The sequence below is a fragment of the Lathyrus oleraceus genome, chromosome 2 (genome assembly GCF_024323335.1).
Source record: "Lathyrus oleraceus cultivar Zhongwan6 chromosome 2, CAAS_Psat_ZW6_1.0, whole genome shotgun sequence".
NCBI lineage: Eukaryota > Viridiplantae > Streptophyta > Magnoliopsida > Fabales > Fabaceae > Lathyrus > Lathyrus oleraceus.
In genome coordinates, this window is record NC_066580.1 from 337,412,226 (window position 1) to 337,428,509 (window position 16,284).

Here is a 16,284-nt window from a genome sequence, read left to right on the forward strand (position 1 = left end):
AAATACTGAAACATAACAGAAAAACTAATTAGCCTATACTTTAGCATCTGCTGTCAGGGATGAATGTCATAACATTCAGTATGACATCCAGTAAATCATGTATTAGCTAATCCTGCAGCATACTACTTAAGCATGTCATGACATCAGTCAAGACATCTAAGTACAGTAAATGTTTTAACACAAAATGCAGCCAATCAAAAACATCTACACTATCAAAACAACTATAATATGAATTATACATCCTCAACACACATCATCAGTTCATCAACAATTCTAATTCAAATAACTCAAAAAATTATTAATGTTAGCTAAATTATCTCAAACTCTTTAAAAGTCAACAAAAAAAGTCAATAATTTTTCAATAACTCCCTAAATATGATTGATAAAAGAAAATCTTTAAAAGTCAACCAAAAAAATCAATAATTTTTTAATAGCTCCCTAAATATGATTGATAAAAGAAACATTATTATGTAAAGTCACCTACCCGAAAATCCGATTTATAATTTATAATACAAAAAATAGAATCTCAAAATTGGATTCTCTGAAAATATATAATAAATTAAGAATATTAAAAACAAAGTTTATTTTAAGACATAATTTTTTATAAATGTAACATTTATTTTAGAATAGAACTAATATTTTTTTGCTCTCATGCATTTAAATTTTACCTTTTTTAAACAAAATGTCATTTTTCCTATTAAACTTTGTTCTCTCTTTATGTTCAAGGGTCCGGATCTTATTCTCCTCTCATGTCATTGGAAGGGATCGTCATCCACATAAAGATTCTTAGTTCAAATCACATCTTTAATTTTATGTTTCACCTAATTTTTTTGAAACTCTTAGTTGGTCTTTCAAAAGGAAGAAAAATTGGAAAGGTTTAACTAAAGTGTCAATGTTAATCTAATAATCTAGTTGTGTATCGATGTAGATTAAAGATTAAAATAGCAACCAAATCAATACTCTTATACACGTGCATTACTTTTGATGGAAAGAGTTAAGAAAATGGGCCACGTTTGTGCCTATAATAATCAATATTTTAATACAAGTTTTATCTTTCTACTCCGCGGCTTGTCTTAATATATGTCTCATTAATCCTACAATTACAAATAATTCTTTTAGATTTGTATGACAATCCAAAAGAATTGTCGCACGTGAACTTGAAGAGGAGCCTCTGGATTTATCTTGTTATTGGTTTATCAGAATAATCTTCAATGACTAATTTTGTTAATTAATTAATATCGCACTTAATCTAGATTAGCATTTTTCATGGCTCCCACCATTTTGACATATTGCAATATTGCATTCATTGATTTAACAACTGCTTTACCTTTAATCAACAAATTGACAAGTCTTAATAAATAAGACAACTGATTGGAGGGATCCACATTGGAGCTACGAAGTATCCTTAAAGACATTCATAAAGCAGAATTAGTATAGTATATAGTACTATGTATGAAAATGGATTTTGCGTCTTGAATACGAGGATATGGAAAGCCTATTTGAGACATAAAAGGCAAAAAAATATAATAATTCATAATGAAAGGAAATTTCCTGTAGTAGTGTACAGTAAAACAATAATGTGGTCCAATAATAACTGTCCTTGATTCATGCATAAAAATCAATTATACAAAGCAAGCATCCAAGAGCAATGAGAGAAAGAAGTACTGAGGTTAAATTGTCACTATGTTGATATATTTTTCTTCAGTATGGTCCATCTGTGTTTGATGAATATGGGATTAGTTTTAGACAGAGTTGTGTATGGTCATATGGATGTCATGCAAAGGATGTAATGATAAGAATGCAAGACAAATGCATAACATGCATGTATGGTTACTTTTTCTGCTATGACATGGGAATAAAGCTATGGTGCTATGTGCCATTGTTGTTGTATGTAAAAATAATATACCTTGTGTCGGAGATTGGGACTAGATGACAAGTTCTCTATATAACTTGAAACTTTAATTAAGCATCTGTAGAGAATAAAGGATAAATTCTGTAGTAAAGTACTATCTTTTTCAAGATCTGTTGCTTTTAAAAATTTAAGATTTATGAATTTTAATGTATACTAAGTAATTGACATTATTGTTAATTGAAATAAAAGGTAGGTATACTCCAGAAGCTAGCTCTTTAGGTGTACAATGAAATATTTGTTGGATAAGAGGAATCTGGAGTACAGGTTGAAAAATGTTTGCGTGGTCAAGATAAATGTTCCTCATGTGAAGATCTATGTCTGAATGAATGAATAGATGAATGAAAAAACAGAGACCTGTCGGAAATTTCAGGGGGTTAGTGATTGGTAGAATGTAGTATAAGGGTACCATAATGAAACAGCCTGGAGAGTTCACGAGCAGGAACTGGTTACTGGAAGAGTCAATGTCACTGATAATTGATGTACCCTCTTTATTGTTGGCGGGGCCAAGGAGTGCATCATCTTCATAGTTATGCCTCACTAGACTCCAGATATGGTGTTAAACTATATGTTTGGATTCTCTGTGAGTTTATTATGGTGATTCTAAATATGGATGCAGTATCTAATATGTTGTTGTGGATAATGAGTTCGAGATATGAAATTGAATGAACCAAACAAGTTAATTAAATTGTATTAGGATGAAGGAGTGTGCAGATTACATCTGATGAATCTTTCCATCAAGAGAATGATTCATTCATTCTCAAGAGTCAATTAAGATATATAGAATGAAAGAAATTAAAGAGATATATGAAAAGATAGTAGTATTATAAAATTAATAATTATACTATTAATGAATTCAATACACATTATCACACAGGAAAAAGGCTCCAAAAGCCTTTTGAAAGAGGTGAAAACTGAAAACCAAATGAAAAAATCCAAAACAAATAAAAACTATAGAGACGTGTTTCCATCACACGCATTGTGGACACCAGACAATGGGTCCTGTATATAGTTAGGCCAAAGCTCGAGGCCAAAACAAAAAATAAATAATTGCCGCCAAAAATAAACACAAAAATCACACATAAACACACGCACCAAAAGTCTACACGATGCACCAGCTTCGACTTATTACTGTTACTAGTACCATTTTTTTTATCTGTGGGATCCCCTCCCATCAAAGTAACTTGTGCTAGATGAAAGAAGAAAGCATTCTGTCCAAAATATAGAGCTTGACTTAGAAATATACCATTACAAGAAATAGCTCTAACTCCAATGTTTCAAACCACTATGTTTATGCCAACCCAATTGATATAACAGCTCTGAGAGACTCTGTTTTTCTTTCAATGCTTTCAAGTAATGCCCCACAATGTTCTGTGGTCTGCCCTTTCAACAATAACCAAGCAACACATGCTTGAGTTTCCAATTCCCACTTCTTTCTTCCATACTTATACAACCAGATCTCATGTATTGCATCTTGATTTCTGTATACACTTCCCTTTTCTATTTGCCACTCTCTCACTTTCCCACAAAATCCCTCTCCTTTGGGAATATGCAAAGCCAGGGATGAAATGGCTATACCCACCAACAAAATAATAATAACAGTAACAATAACAATAATAAAAGCTCACAACTCTCATTCAATATAGTAATGTGCACAATGACTCAAGGCCAATTATGAAAACTCAAAAACCTTCTATAATAAAACTTTGAGGTTTCTGGACCACAGCCTTATTTCTTTTTAAGTTTTTTTTTCCTTTATTGGTATTATTCTTTTTTTTTTCTTCTTCTTTTTTTCATTGGGAGTTTCCTTTGTCATCATCCACCCACCAACAGTTATTTAATTTCCTTCTTTTATTATAGGATGGTGAGGAGGAAGGAGAAGAGGAGGATGACGAGACACTTGACCTCATTAGTGGCTGAGTTGTCACTCGCAGCTGTGGCAACACTTTAGGGGCTTTCCTTTGGCTATTGTCAATCATAAGTTCTTCCATTAACCTGTAGCACCCTATAATTTTCTCCTGCAAATAAACCATCTACATTTCAAAACATGATTATTGCAATGCCACATTAACTTTGGTAAATTAAATACTACAATTAGTCAAACTCATCATGATTTCAAGCATGCACTTACTTTTCTTAGCCCCTCGCACCATGTCTCCGCATGCTCCGGCTTAACTAGAGACCAATTGGGAATTTCATTAGCTGCATAGAGAATAGCTGCTGCAGCAATGCATGATGGCCAATATGCAAGAAAGTTTGCCTCTGCAAAAATATTTGAAAATAAAGAGTTAGTAGTAGTACTAATGCTTTAAATCATTTTGTTGACACAAATTAATTCTTTCCAACCACCTCAACTACTTGTAGTTTTGAATGATTTGTATCTTTAAATGGATACATGAATCAAAAGTGTACACCGGAGATGCATAAAGGTCACATAAAAAAATCTACCTTGGATATGAGATAAGATAATTTGTGTAGCTCGTGAAATGAGGAACCCTGTAAAAATTCCAGTTGAATCTAACTTGCATGCAAAGAAACTGAGGAAGCTAAATGGGGTAACTGATCTTAGCCTCCAATCCAAGACTCTTAGAACAAGTAGCTCCATTCTTCTAATTGTTCTGGGTTCAAATATGTATTTGGCACCTTCTAGCTGAATTAAATTATTCCAATAAAAAATGTTAAACATACAATGTAATAATAGTACATAGCTAAGGACAAAACTTGAGTTAGCATAAATTTAATTAACTAATATACTCGATTTTAATTAAGAATGTACTAAGAATACGACTCTATACATAAATATATACTTTTCTTTTGACAACACATATAAACATATACCTGAAGGTCCAATAGAGAAGGGACTAGAGTTTCCTCCATCTTGGCCGCTAGAGACAAGGAAGCAACTGATAGAAGTTGTAGTGGCCACCCATTTGATTGCTGTAAACATATTTATATGTAACAAACAGTAAGTTAAGAACAAAAATTATTATATACTACCATCATTGTTATTTTATCACGAATAACTCATCATATACTTTTGGGCACATTTCCCCACGCGCAATGCACGTGCCTAACGTATCAAAACATCACCAAGCTGTCATTCTTTTTATTTTTCAACAAAATCATGAGTTATAATGGTACGATACTAACTATACACACAGTTTTGTTATATTTTTAAATAGTTCTAATTTTTTTTTTATAATTTTAAATCATTATTGATAATTATAGAAGACTATAAACAGTAAATATAGTAAATACACTATATAAACTGAAGTGAAGTTTTTATTAGTATCACTAAACTATATTAAATTTAACTCATCAATATAAAACTAATTTATAAAATGATGAATTATAAATTTATTTTAGACATTTTATTTTTTATATATAAAATTCTACACATTGCATTGTTTCAATAATATAAACAACATAATTCAAAGTTTCAAGTTGTTTTAAAATTATAATATAAAAAATAATATAGAATACAAGTAATGGAGTTTTACCTAACAAGTATTACTAATTCTGTATTTCATTAAGAAATCGAGATTATTTAAAGGATAGATTACAAAACATTAAAAGTTTAACAATGTAAAATAACTTGCATTTGCTTGTGTATAAACTTTTGCAAAAAGTATGAAGTACACAAAAAGCACAATAGTAATATTCTTCAAATACCATATCTAAGATGCGCAAATATTTTTTAATACTTTTTTTATCAGTTAAACTACTATAATTTTATTTTATAAAATACATTTAATTTAATAAAATGCTTATGAATTTAAATCAATAAAAATAATGTTAAAAGTGTACATTAAAAAAATTACAGCTACTCAAAAATGGTTGAGATACTACTCTCCGTCAATTAGCTCCTTGTAGATTCATTTTCCTAAACGAATTATTAGTAGAATTTATTAGGCACCTATAATGTTCGTACGTGACCAAAAACATTTATAGCAGAATAATTATTATTGTCAAAACTCTTAATAAAAATAATTCCAATTTACATAAAATTCATATACTGTATTATTAATTATCTTAATAAATACATTATTTAATTCATTCTTCTGTTTTGTCCACATTTAAATAGTGTGTCAATCTTACCACTGACAAAGAGTTGAGGGTCAAAACAGTTTTAATGAGTAAAATGGATTAACCGAATATCAAATCTGAGTAATTTGATATTAAATCAACGGTATGAAATTTGAGTCCAATTTTTACTTCTTATATTAGTTATAACTGTCACGTCAATAAAAAAAATTAACTTTTAAATTACTGATAATTAAATTTACTAACAAATGATTTACCTTGTTTTACCGTGTTGTGCAATATAAAACTTTTTTTTCACCTATTTATAAAAACTGAACTCATTTAAATCAACATTAAATCAATTGAATAATTTAAAACGTTTTTATTATAATAATGCGGCGTGAGCAATTTCTCTTGGCATTTGAAAAGTCATAGGCATTTTTTTGTCAGGGAAGTCATATTTAATTACTGCTTAGAACTACTTCTTCAACACATGCATTTGCAGATTCAGTAATTATATTCCATTTTATTCTATTTTTCCTTAAATTTTACTTTAAATTATATTGGACTTCTCGGAACTCACCGGCAACTGCCGTGAATTCAAGAACCGATCCATGTAGTTGACGGCGAGATAAGCCGTGAGCGGTTGAAAACCATAATAAGCCTGCACCTGTATCCACCAGATCGCAATCCGATTCAGATGAGAAAGAAAAAATTGAAAATGAATGTCCGATTGTGAAAAAACGATTAGATTTGGAGTGTTTACCTTTAGGATCCATGCAACGGATTCTTCCCTGGCCGATGCATCGATCTTGCGAGACTGTAACTTAGAGAAATAGTCAAATCCGAGAACGAACTTATGTTCGTCATCGATTAATCCGGCGATGAACTCATCCTCCGGCGGCGGAGACGAATCGACATCAGATAAGCATTCTGCCGGTGAATCTCCGGACAAGATGCTGGAGGTTTCCTCGCTGCATAGGAGGTCATCGTCCGGGAAGTAGTTGGAGTAGGAAAGCGACATCGCAAGTGGAGGCGATTCATTCTGATGCCATGATTTGTGGCGAGATCGGCCGCCGGGGGATGGTCGGAGAGGTTGCCGGAGTGGATAGTGGTGGTGAGAGTGTGGAGAGTGGGAGTGTTGTTGTTGATGAAAGGTACTTGTAACTCTGCATCGGTTTGTTTGAATATAAATATGCGATGGCTTTGGTTAGTTTTTTTTTTTTAGATTTTGGAATGGAGTTTTTTGGTTTCCCGGGAAAAAGTTAATTTCCCGATCTTTTTTAGCGCCAGTTGGACAGCATGTGCTTATGGATAGTGAAAATTACCTCAACAACCCATTCGTTAAATTCATTGATATTTATCTCTAAAAGAATATTTAATTGTTTTTAACAAATAAAAAAAAGAATATATATATATATATATATATATATATATATATATATATATATATATATATAATATATATATATATATATATATATATATATATATATATATATATATATATATATATATATATATATATATATATATATATATATATATATGATTTTAAGTGTTGTGTTAGATTTCGGTTCCTTTTTGGAGACTAAAATCCGACACAAAAATTTAAAAAAAAAAGACAATCTCCGTTATTTTTAAAATGGAATGATCAAAACAAAAAAAATATATAAAATAGGAAGACCAAAATTACAATTAAGTTTTTTTAAAATATAGATGTTCTTATGAATTTATACATTCAATTGTATGATAACTAGTGGGACTTTAAACAAATTACAAACAATTTTAATATCACTTTCACATCTAGCATTGGTTTGGATTCAACTCAAATATCATGTTAAATGTGTTTGAATCTCATCCTTAAAAGTTCGCTTAAAGGATGATTGTTTTTGAAAATATGGGAGATCGGATATGGTATTAGCGCCTCAATCATGATTTGTTGAGTCATTTATTATCAAATTTCGCTATCGTGGCACCCATTATTTATATCAACACTCTAAATGTTCAGTCTTTGACATGAGGGAATGAGTTAAAAAGTCTCACATTTAACATTATATTGCTTAAACATATGTTTATAAATGGGACAATGTTCATCTTACAAGTTACTTTGATAAGATTGAGTTAGTCTCAATCACATTTTTTAAGATGGTACCTGAGTCGGGTTTAAGATCTATTAGACCACTTGCTATCAAGTTTTCCCTATCGAGTCAACTGTCATTTATATCCACACGTCAAACTCAATAGTTTTGGCACGAGGAGTGTGTTAACAGTCACATATCAGACAATATGTGGCTTGAACATATGTTTATAAATGAGGAAAATTTTAATATGACTTTCACATTTAACATAGATTGGGATTCGACTCTAATATCATGTTAAATGTGTTTGAATCTCATCCTTAAAAGTTCGCTTAAAGGATGAGTGACTCTGAAAATATGGGACATCTAATATGGTATTAGCGCCTCAATCATGATCTGTTGAGTCATCTATTATCAAATTTCACTATAGTGTCACACACTATTTATATCAATGTTCTAAATGTTTAGTATTTGGCATGAGGAAGTGAGTTAAAAAGTCTCACATTTAATATTATATTACTTAAACATATGTTTATAAATTGGGCAATGTTCATCTTACAAGTCAGTTTGGTAAGATTGAGTTAGAATCAGTCACATTTCTTAAGATGGTACCTGAGTCGGGTTTAAGATCTATTAGACCACTTGCTATCAAGTTTTCCCTATCGACTCAACTGTCATTTATATCCATGCATCAAACTCAATAGTTTTGGCATGAGGAGTTTGTTAAGAGTCACATATCAGACAATATGTGGCTTGAACATATGTTTATAAATAAGGAAAAAATTTACCTTACAAACCAGTTTTACGAGGTTAAGTTAGGCACAACTTAAAGCTTAAGAATGATTTATCATTGTAAAAGGAAATTTGTAATAATTATTTTAAAAACTACAGTCCAATCAATCTAAATAGTTTTTAGAAAAAAATGTTGAACAAATAAAATACCAAATATATTTTCACACACTTTATCTAAAATAGCACATGGCAGAGAGACCACATAATTACATTCATAACAAATGAATTCACATATTTTGCTAACTAATTAGCACAACAATAAACTTCTCAAAAGACATGTTGATGGACCAAAATGGGGTTGTGGATCCACGTGCTTGCAGGAATAATCAAGAAGTGCTCAAAGATGATAAAGCCTTTTGGATAACAAGGATATCAATAGCTGCTTAGTTTTGATGATGACTTGGTTTTGATGATAACAACACATGAAGTCAAGCAACTGCCAAAACTAGCTCAAATGGTCAAGGATACTCATGACTTGATGATGATACAGTTGATAAAGATATCCTCCTAAATCAAGCTAATTACATTTGTTTAAAGTCAACAATGTAGTCCAATGACCCTTAAGTGAAGATTAGGATTAATGATCATCGGTGACTTAAACTTTCAACATCTGAAATGATGGTAAATAACATGAAAATATCTCAAGCCTCATCAAGAAGACTCAATGCTCGTTTGTAATGCTAAAGTCAAAGATAATGGCAAGACTTGAAGTTTCAGAATGTGAAAGGAAGTTTGAAATCTCATTTGATCGTGTTCGTCTGAGTAATAAGTGTATTATAAAGACACAAGGCATTTCTGGAAGTTATCTAATTGATTAGTTTTTTAGCCTGATCGATTAAAGGATGCACAGTCGATTCTATAATGGATTATGACACTCTCTTAATGATTGGTAGCGGATCTCTATCTAAATCTTCCATTTTGGGCAACAACAAGTTATCATTTGTACTGCATAATCAATTAGGTCATTTAATTGGTTTATAGATTGTTTCCAAATTTACACCATTTTTGGCCTATAAATAGAGAGTTTCTCTATCATTTCAAAACATCCAGAAAATATGAAAAACCTCACTTTTCATTTCACTTATCACCTTTTTAAATTGTTCTTAATTTTCTCATATATTTTAGCCATAGTATTTTGAGAGTGTTCTTGAGTCTAATGAGGAATATTATTCTGGATGTGAGTATAATTGTAAATTTACCAAGAGTAGTATTTTTCTATTGAGTAAATTATTATTCTTTAGGAAATGATTATTTTGGTTGGGAGTTAAAATTTCTCTTGAGTATAATTGTATTTGGGGGATTAGTCTTAGTCTATGTTTGGTTTTTGAGTTTTGCTTGTAAAAAAGGCTCTCTTTTAGTTCGTGGAAAACAGCTAGTGAAAATCTCCACAAAGATTATTGAGCTAAGCCCGTTAAAAAACTCAAATGGTTCAATATTGATGTGATGGTAAAATATCTCTTGGTTTATGAGTTATCCTAGTGTAAAACCTCACTAAGTTCGATATTAGACGGTAAAAATATCGCTTTGGTTCATGATCAACTGTATAAAACCTCGATTCAGTTTGGAGGTTAGCCAACTTAAAATGCAATGTAGTTTTGAGTTTGGCCTATGCAAAATCTCCGTTTGATGGGAAGACTGACTGCTTGAAGCATGCTCGTTGTTTTGTTAGAAGACTAACCGCTTCAAGTCATGATCGTTGTTTGGTTAGAAATTAGCCTGAAACTTCATTTCCTTGTATAAGGGGGTTTGTAGGTATAACATTCTAAAAGTTATCAAGCATAGTGGATACTCTTAAGATCATATCTTGGGGAGAGGACTAGGTCACTTCATTAGACCGAACATCTAAAACTATCTGGTGTCATTTCTCTTCCCTTATCTCTTTTAATTTCCACTTAATTTCTTTACTTTTAATTTCCACTTAATTTTTTTACTTTGAATTTCCACTTAATTTCTTTACTTTGAATTTCCACTACATACTCATTCAAATGTTTTTGATAAAATGTTTTCAAATATCGGGGAGAGGGGTAGGTTGCTTCATTAGACCGAACATCTATAACTATGGGGTGTCATTTCTCTTCCCATATCTCTTTTAATTTCCACTTAACTTCTTTACTTTGAATTTCCGCTCCATAATCTTTCAAATGTTTTTGATAAAATGTTTTCAAACTTTAATTTCGAAAATGATTTTGTTTTAAATCAACGATTTCAAACCTCCATAATTCCCCCTCCCCTTCTTGTGTATAGATTCACATGTCCAACACGTGGCATCAGAGTCTAACACTTGTTTAAAAACCAATCATCTCAGAATAAACATGATTTTCAACACTGTTTTTAACAAGAGGGCTTTCCTAAACACAACTTCATCGTTTAATGGTGATATGTTTGAATTGTTGAACTATATATTTAAGTTAATTATTCAAAGTTTTGATATTGAGTTGTTGAAGATAATGATCAATGATTTGTTTATTCATACTCATTGAATAAATGGTGAAGTAGTAGATAAATTAGATTTTCTTTGGACCGTAGAGGAAAAGAGAAAGTTCGAAATTAATTTTAAAATTAAAAATTTATTAGTCATGTCTTTAGATGAAAAATAATTTTTCTATGTCCTTAAAACAAATTTTCTATGTCCTTAGTTGTAATTCTGCCAAGGAAATATGGGACACTCTTGAAATTATCTATGGTATTTCTCAAAACATCAATCAAGAGAGAATGAAGACTCGAGGAGAAGAAGATGTGTGTGAATGCTTCTTTCACAAATGTTTTTAAACCCTTAGAAACTTTGGAAATTATGTTAGAACTTTTGTCACTAGCAAATATCTAAGGACTAAGAATTGGAATAAAAAACCTAATCTAGTCCTTAAATCAAAAGATGAGAATGTTTCCTATTTTCAGAAGAAAAAAAACAAGAAGGAAAAAATCATCAAGAAGTTGAATAAGCTAACTCAAATATTAAAGGATGAAGGAATAATCTAAAACCTATAAGAATATCTAAGAACTTCATCAAATAATTCCTATGATGAAGAATCAACTCGAATAATCTTATTTGAAAGAATATTGTCGGTGGTTGAGCAATCTTGGAAGATTCAACATCCTGTGGAGAAACTTCATCAAGAAGATAATGTGAAGAATTTTCACCACTGGAATCTTTCAAAGAATAAAGGATAAGCAAGTCTCAACAAGTAATATATTCAGATGCTCAACATCAATGAGAAATCTTGAAGAATCAACCTCTAGTAGAATCTCCAAAGAATCTTCTTCTGAAAAAGAGGATGAAGTTTGCTTGAAATTTTCTCATAAAGAAGATGGTTATGAGGTAACCAAGCTATCATACGCGCAATTGTTCAAATTAAATGCTAAGCTAATAAAGGAACATGATAAGATTGAAAAGTGTAACATAGATCTTAAAGATTACATAGTTTTTAGAAAAGAGCAATGAAATGCTTAAGTATAAAGTAGCTAATATTAGAAACCAAAATGAATGTTTGAAACTTGTGTCTCAATGAAAAGGGAAGTGAAAGAGTTGCATGAAACATGTAATGGAATAGTTGAGGAAAATCTTAGGGCGAGGGCGAGGGCGAGAGGCATGCGCTTTGTCTTTCCAGAGTCACCCATATATTAGTTCGAGTTCCCTTCGTCTGGTTTGATCGCCCCTTGTCTGGATTTGTTTCCCAACTTCCCATTTATCCGCCACAACGCGTGATCATGTGTGTGTGTGTGTGGGGGGGGGGGGGGGGGGGCTTATACTAGGTCAATGGTCGATACCTAGGAAGTTGTAGGGCTTAACTTCACCTCTTGAATTTTAGGTATCAACCACCCATCAATTGATATATTTTATGGAGACTTGGCTCACTCGACTTAAAACCCCAAGGAATCTAGAAATACCCCATTTTTATGATACTAAAAGGGATCCAATCTCTAACACAGAGAAATCGCCTATATAGAGCTTCTCACTTTATCATGTGGGCTAGATTTTGTTGATCTATGTACTTGCAGGTATAAAGTTGATAAAAAATCATCCCTGAAGTTTTGATTACGAAAACGTCAACAGTTGTAATTATTGAAGTCATTGAAGTATGTGGTAATAACTCTCAATACTATTAAGATGGTGAACCAACTAGTAAAACATCTTAAAACCTCATCAAGAATAGAGAATCAAGATTAAAGTGATTATATGATAAATGTATCCAATAAAGAATATTGAAACCTCATATAAAGTGTGAAAGCTCGTCAGATTGTATCTGCTGAGTGGCCAGAGTTTTGTAAATGTAAGGAAGTAACTCTTAAGTTATAAGGCAACTTTGTCACACACACACACACACACACACACACACACACACACATCATACACACATACATACACACACACACACACATACACATACACACACACACACTTAAAAGAATTTTTCTAATAGTTTTACATCATTAAAATGTTTTGAAAACCAAGCCAAGTGATCAAAAAAAATTCCACCGTCGTTCAAAAGTATTTTTAAACTAACCACTTGATTGAGAAAACTCTTTTAAGTTTGTCAATCGATTGGAGCATTAAGCCAATCGATTTGAAAGATCCTAAACGATTAACCAAATGATAACGACAACTCCTTAATGACTTGTAACGACTCTCTATTAAATATTTCCATATTAGGCTAGATAATCGATTAAAATTAAGTAATTCAATTGATTGACTCATCAATTCTAACCATGAATTATTTCCTTTTCTGATTTATACAACTCCTATATAAAGGAGACTCATCTCTTCTTCATTTCACGCCATTTTCCAAAGCCTTTTATTTTCTTTTGAATTTAACTCTTTATTTTCTCTTTGTAACTGTAAGACCCCAATTTTGTCCCTAAGATCCCTCCTGGCATCATATCATATCATATCATTGCCTCAAGGATCTTTGTGCACCTTTGCTTCCCTCCTAATGGGTGGGTTATCTTGTGAGTGTGGTTCTTGATCACAAAGCATGTTTTGCATTTGTATATCATTGCTTTTTCATCTGTCTATTAACCAAAAGTACAAAAATATTGTCATCTAACCATGTTACTTGCAGATGAAGCAAGCTAGGTCAAATCAGTCAAAACAGTCATTGAGCAGTGGATGGTGGCCATTCTTGAAGAATTTGGACACCATGATCATTCATCAAGAGTTCATATGAGTTGTGACATCATTTTGAATCAAGATATCAAGTGGTAGGGGCTTGGAATTCATCAGAACATGGTTCAGTCAACCAAAACCCTAGCAAAGTCAACTGAAGTCAACTGTGGTCAACTGTGCATTTAATCAGTGATTTGATGGTGGGAATTGGTTTGAGAGGTCTCATTCATGTCCATATAAGCCTCATATAACATGTAAAACATCCACAGTGAAGGATTTGGGGTCAGACAAGAAATTTCCAAAAATAGTAAGTTGACCTGTAATTGGAATTTGCCAAAAATAGAAAGTTCTTCTCCTCAAAATTACTTCATCATACAAGCTTCAAATGATTTTTTGCCCAACATGAAAGTTGAAGATCTTGTTCTCCCATTTCCAAAAAGTCCAAGAACACTCATTTCTCATGTGTAGTTGGCAAGTTATGATCAAATCTTTCTCAAGAATTTTTGAACTTCAAAGTGAGATAACTTTCAAACCATTTGGCCAAATTGAGTGAGGTTTTTTGCTACAAGTCACATTTGATATGCTCTATCCAAATCCTTCATCACATTTCACCAAAAATCATCCAATCAAAATGGCCTTTTTCAAGTGCATTGAATTAAAAAGAGAGGGGTAAAAAATGGACTTTCAAATTGAGCTTTGCCAATGCATTCTACCAATTGCAAATGACTGAAAATCACATTTGGAGATTGTTTAGGCCCATTTTCTCACTGTAGCATGCCATGCACATGCAACTTTAGTGGATTTCACTAATTAACCAAAACACTTCATTAAGCAAAATTCCATTACCATTCCACTAACCAAAACTTAGGCTTTGTTAATCAGAGTATATATGACTCATTTCAGACTGAAAAGCCCTAGCCACTTTTGACAAACGAGATCTGAATCATTTTCTCTCAAAAACACTCAATTCTTCATCTGAATTTTTTTCTGAAAATCTGCAAAGAACTTGTGCTACTGTCCATTGTGCCATCATCTACCAACATCTTTGGAGCCTTAGCAAGCATCATTTCATCATTGTAAAGCCAAGGAACCGCACTGTTGCATTGAAGCTCTCACATGGCAGCTGTTGATTTGGACCTCACCAAGCATTGTTGAGCCACGATTCCTCACTTATTCATCATTTGGAACATCATTGTGCATCTGTTTCAGCTCAACACGGCCAAATAACCACTGTTTCATCACTGCACCTTCAAAGAGGTTGGTTTTCGATTCTCTCTATTCCTGAAATCATGCTATGCTTATTAAAGATCCTCCCATGCTGATTATATTGAACTTTGAATCGTGAGAAATGGTTGTGTATTGAGAGAGAAACATGGATTTAAAGTTTGTTGGTCAAATGTTGTTGTGCTCATTTCTTTCTTGTTAGCTTGAATTAGTGAAAATCAAGGTTGGATTTGTGATGTACACTGTTAGATGATTTGAATGCTATGCTTGTTTCCAAATTCTGGGAAATTTGTTCATCACGATGATGAACAAGTTACTGTAGCTTAAAACCCTAATTTCTCTGTACCCAGAATCGCGTTTGGCCATTTGGAGCTTTTGTCTTGCATGAATCCACTGTTCCATTGCCATGCACCAATCAGAGGACGACACATCCTTAAGTGAAACGCAGCGTTTCACTTAAGGGACCAACTATTTACAAAATTGCCACTGCCGTGTTTAATTTGATTTAAATCATTTCATTTGGTATGGCAATCTTCAAAAATTCATAAGTTCTTCAATATTTGTCCAAATTTGATGGTATTTTTTGTGAAATGCTCCTCTTGATCTCTAGTTTATTATGATGATTTTTCCAGATTTTTTGCACGTGTAGATTTTTAAATGTGCTAGGGTTTGTTCATGTGTGTCCATTTTGTGTATGCCATGCCATTTTGCTTGTGAAATGATGATACTTAATCCAATGCCTCTGAAATTTTTTGTGCTTAAACTAGACATGTTCATGGTGATTTTGGTGTAGAGTTTGTGAATTTATCATTACTGGTTGATGAGATATGATTTTTTTAATAGAGGTGTGACAATTTGTGTCACACCATTCATGTCCAACTTCATGATTTTAATTACCATGCTTATTGAACTCAAAATGGTCTGGATTTTTGCATGAATATACTTATGGATGTTGAGAATACATGTGAATGTTTCTGGAATTATTGATGGCATTTCCTATTTGATTGGAATTTTCTCCCCTGTTTGGTCATTTGTTGACTTTTTGTGATACATGCTTGTATTTGGTTTATGAAATTCTGGTTATTAATTGGATGGATATGAAATTTGGCATGAGTTATGTAGACATCTTGAAGTTTATCATGGCTTTAGTCCCA

At 32.2% G+C, this 16,284-nt stretch overlaps 1 protein-coding gene across 1 annotated transcript; it reads right to left on the reverse strand.

The window, feature by feature from the left end:
• Positions 1-2,715: 2,715 nt before the first annotated feature.
• On the reverse strand, positions 2,716-7,122 carry LOC127119386 (cyclin-D1-1). The gene is given in 8 exon segments (XM_051049616.1): positions 2,716-3,927; positions 4,041-4,171; positions 4,358-4,559; positions 4,748-4,846; positions 6,516-6,602; positions 6,699-7,001; positions 7,004-7,057; positions 7,060-7,122. Coding segments are annotated over 8 exon segments (1,149 nt in total). The 5' UTR covers positions 7,108-7,122; the 3' UTR covers positions 2,716-3,702.
• Between the last annotated feature and the right edge of the window lie 9,162 nt (positions 7,123-16,284).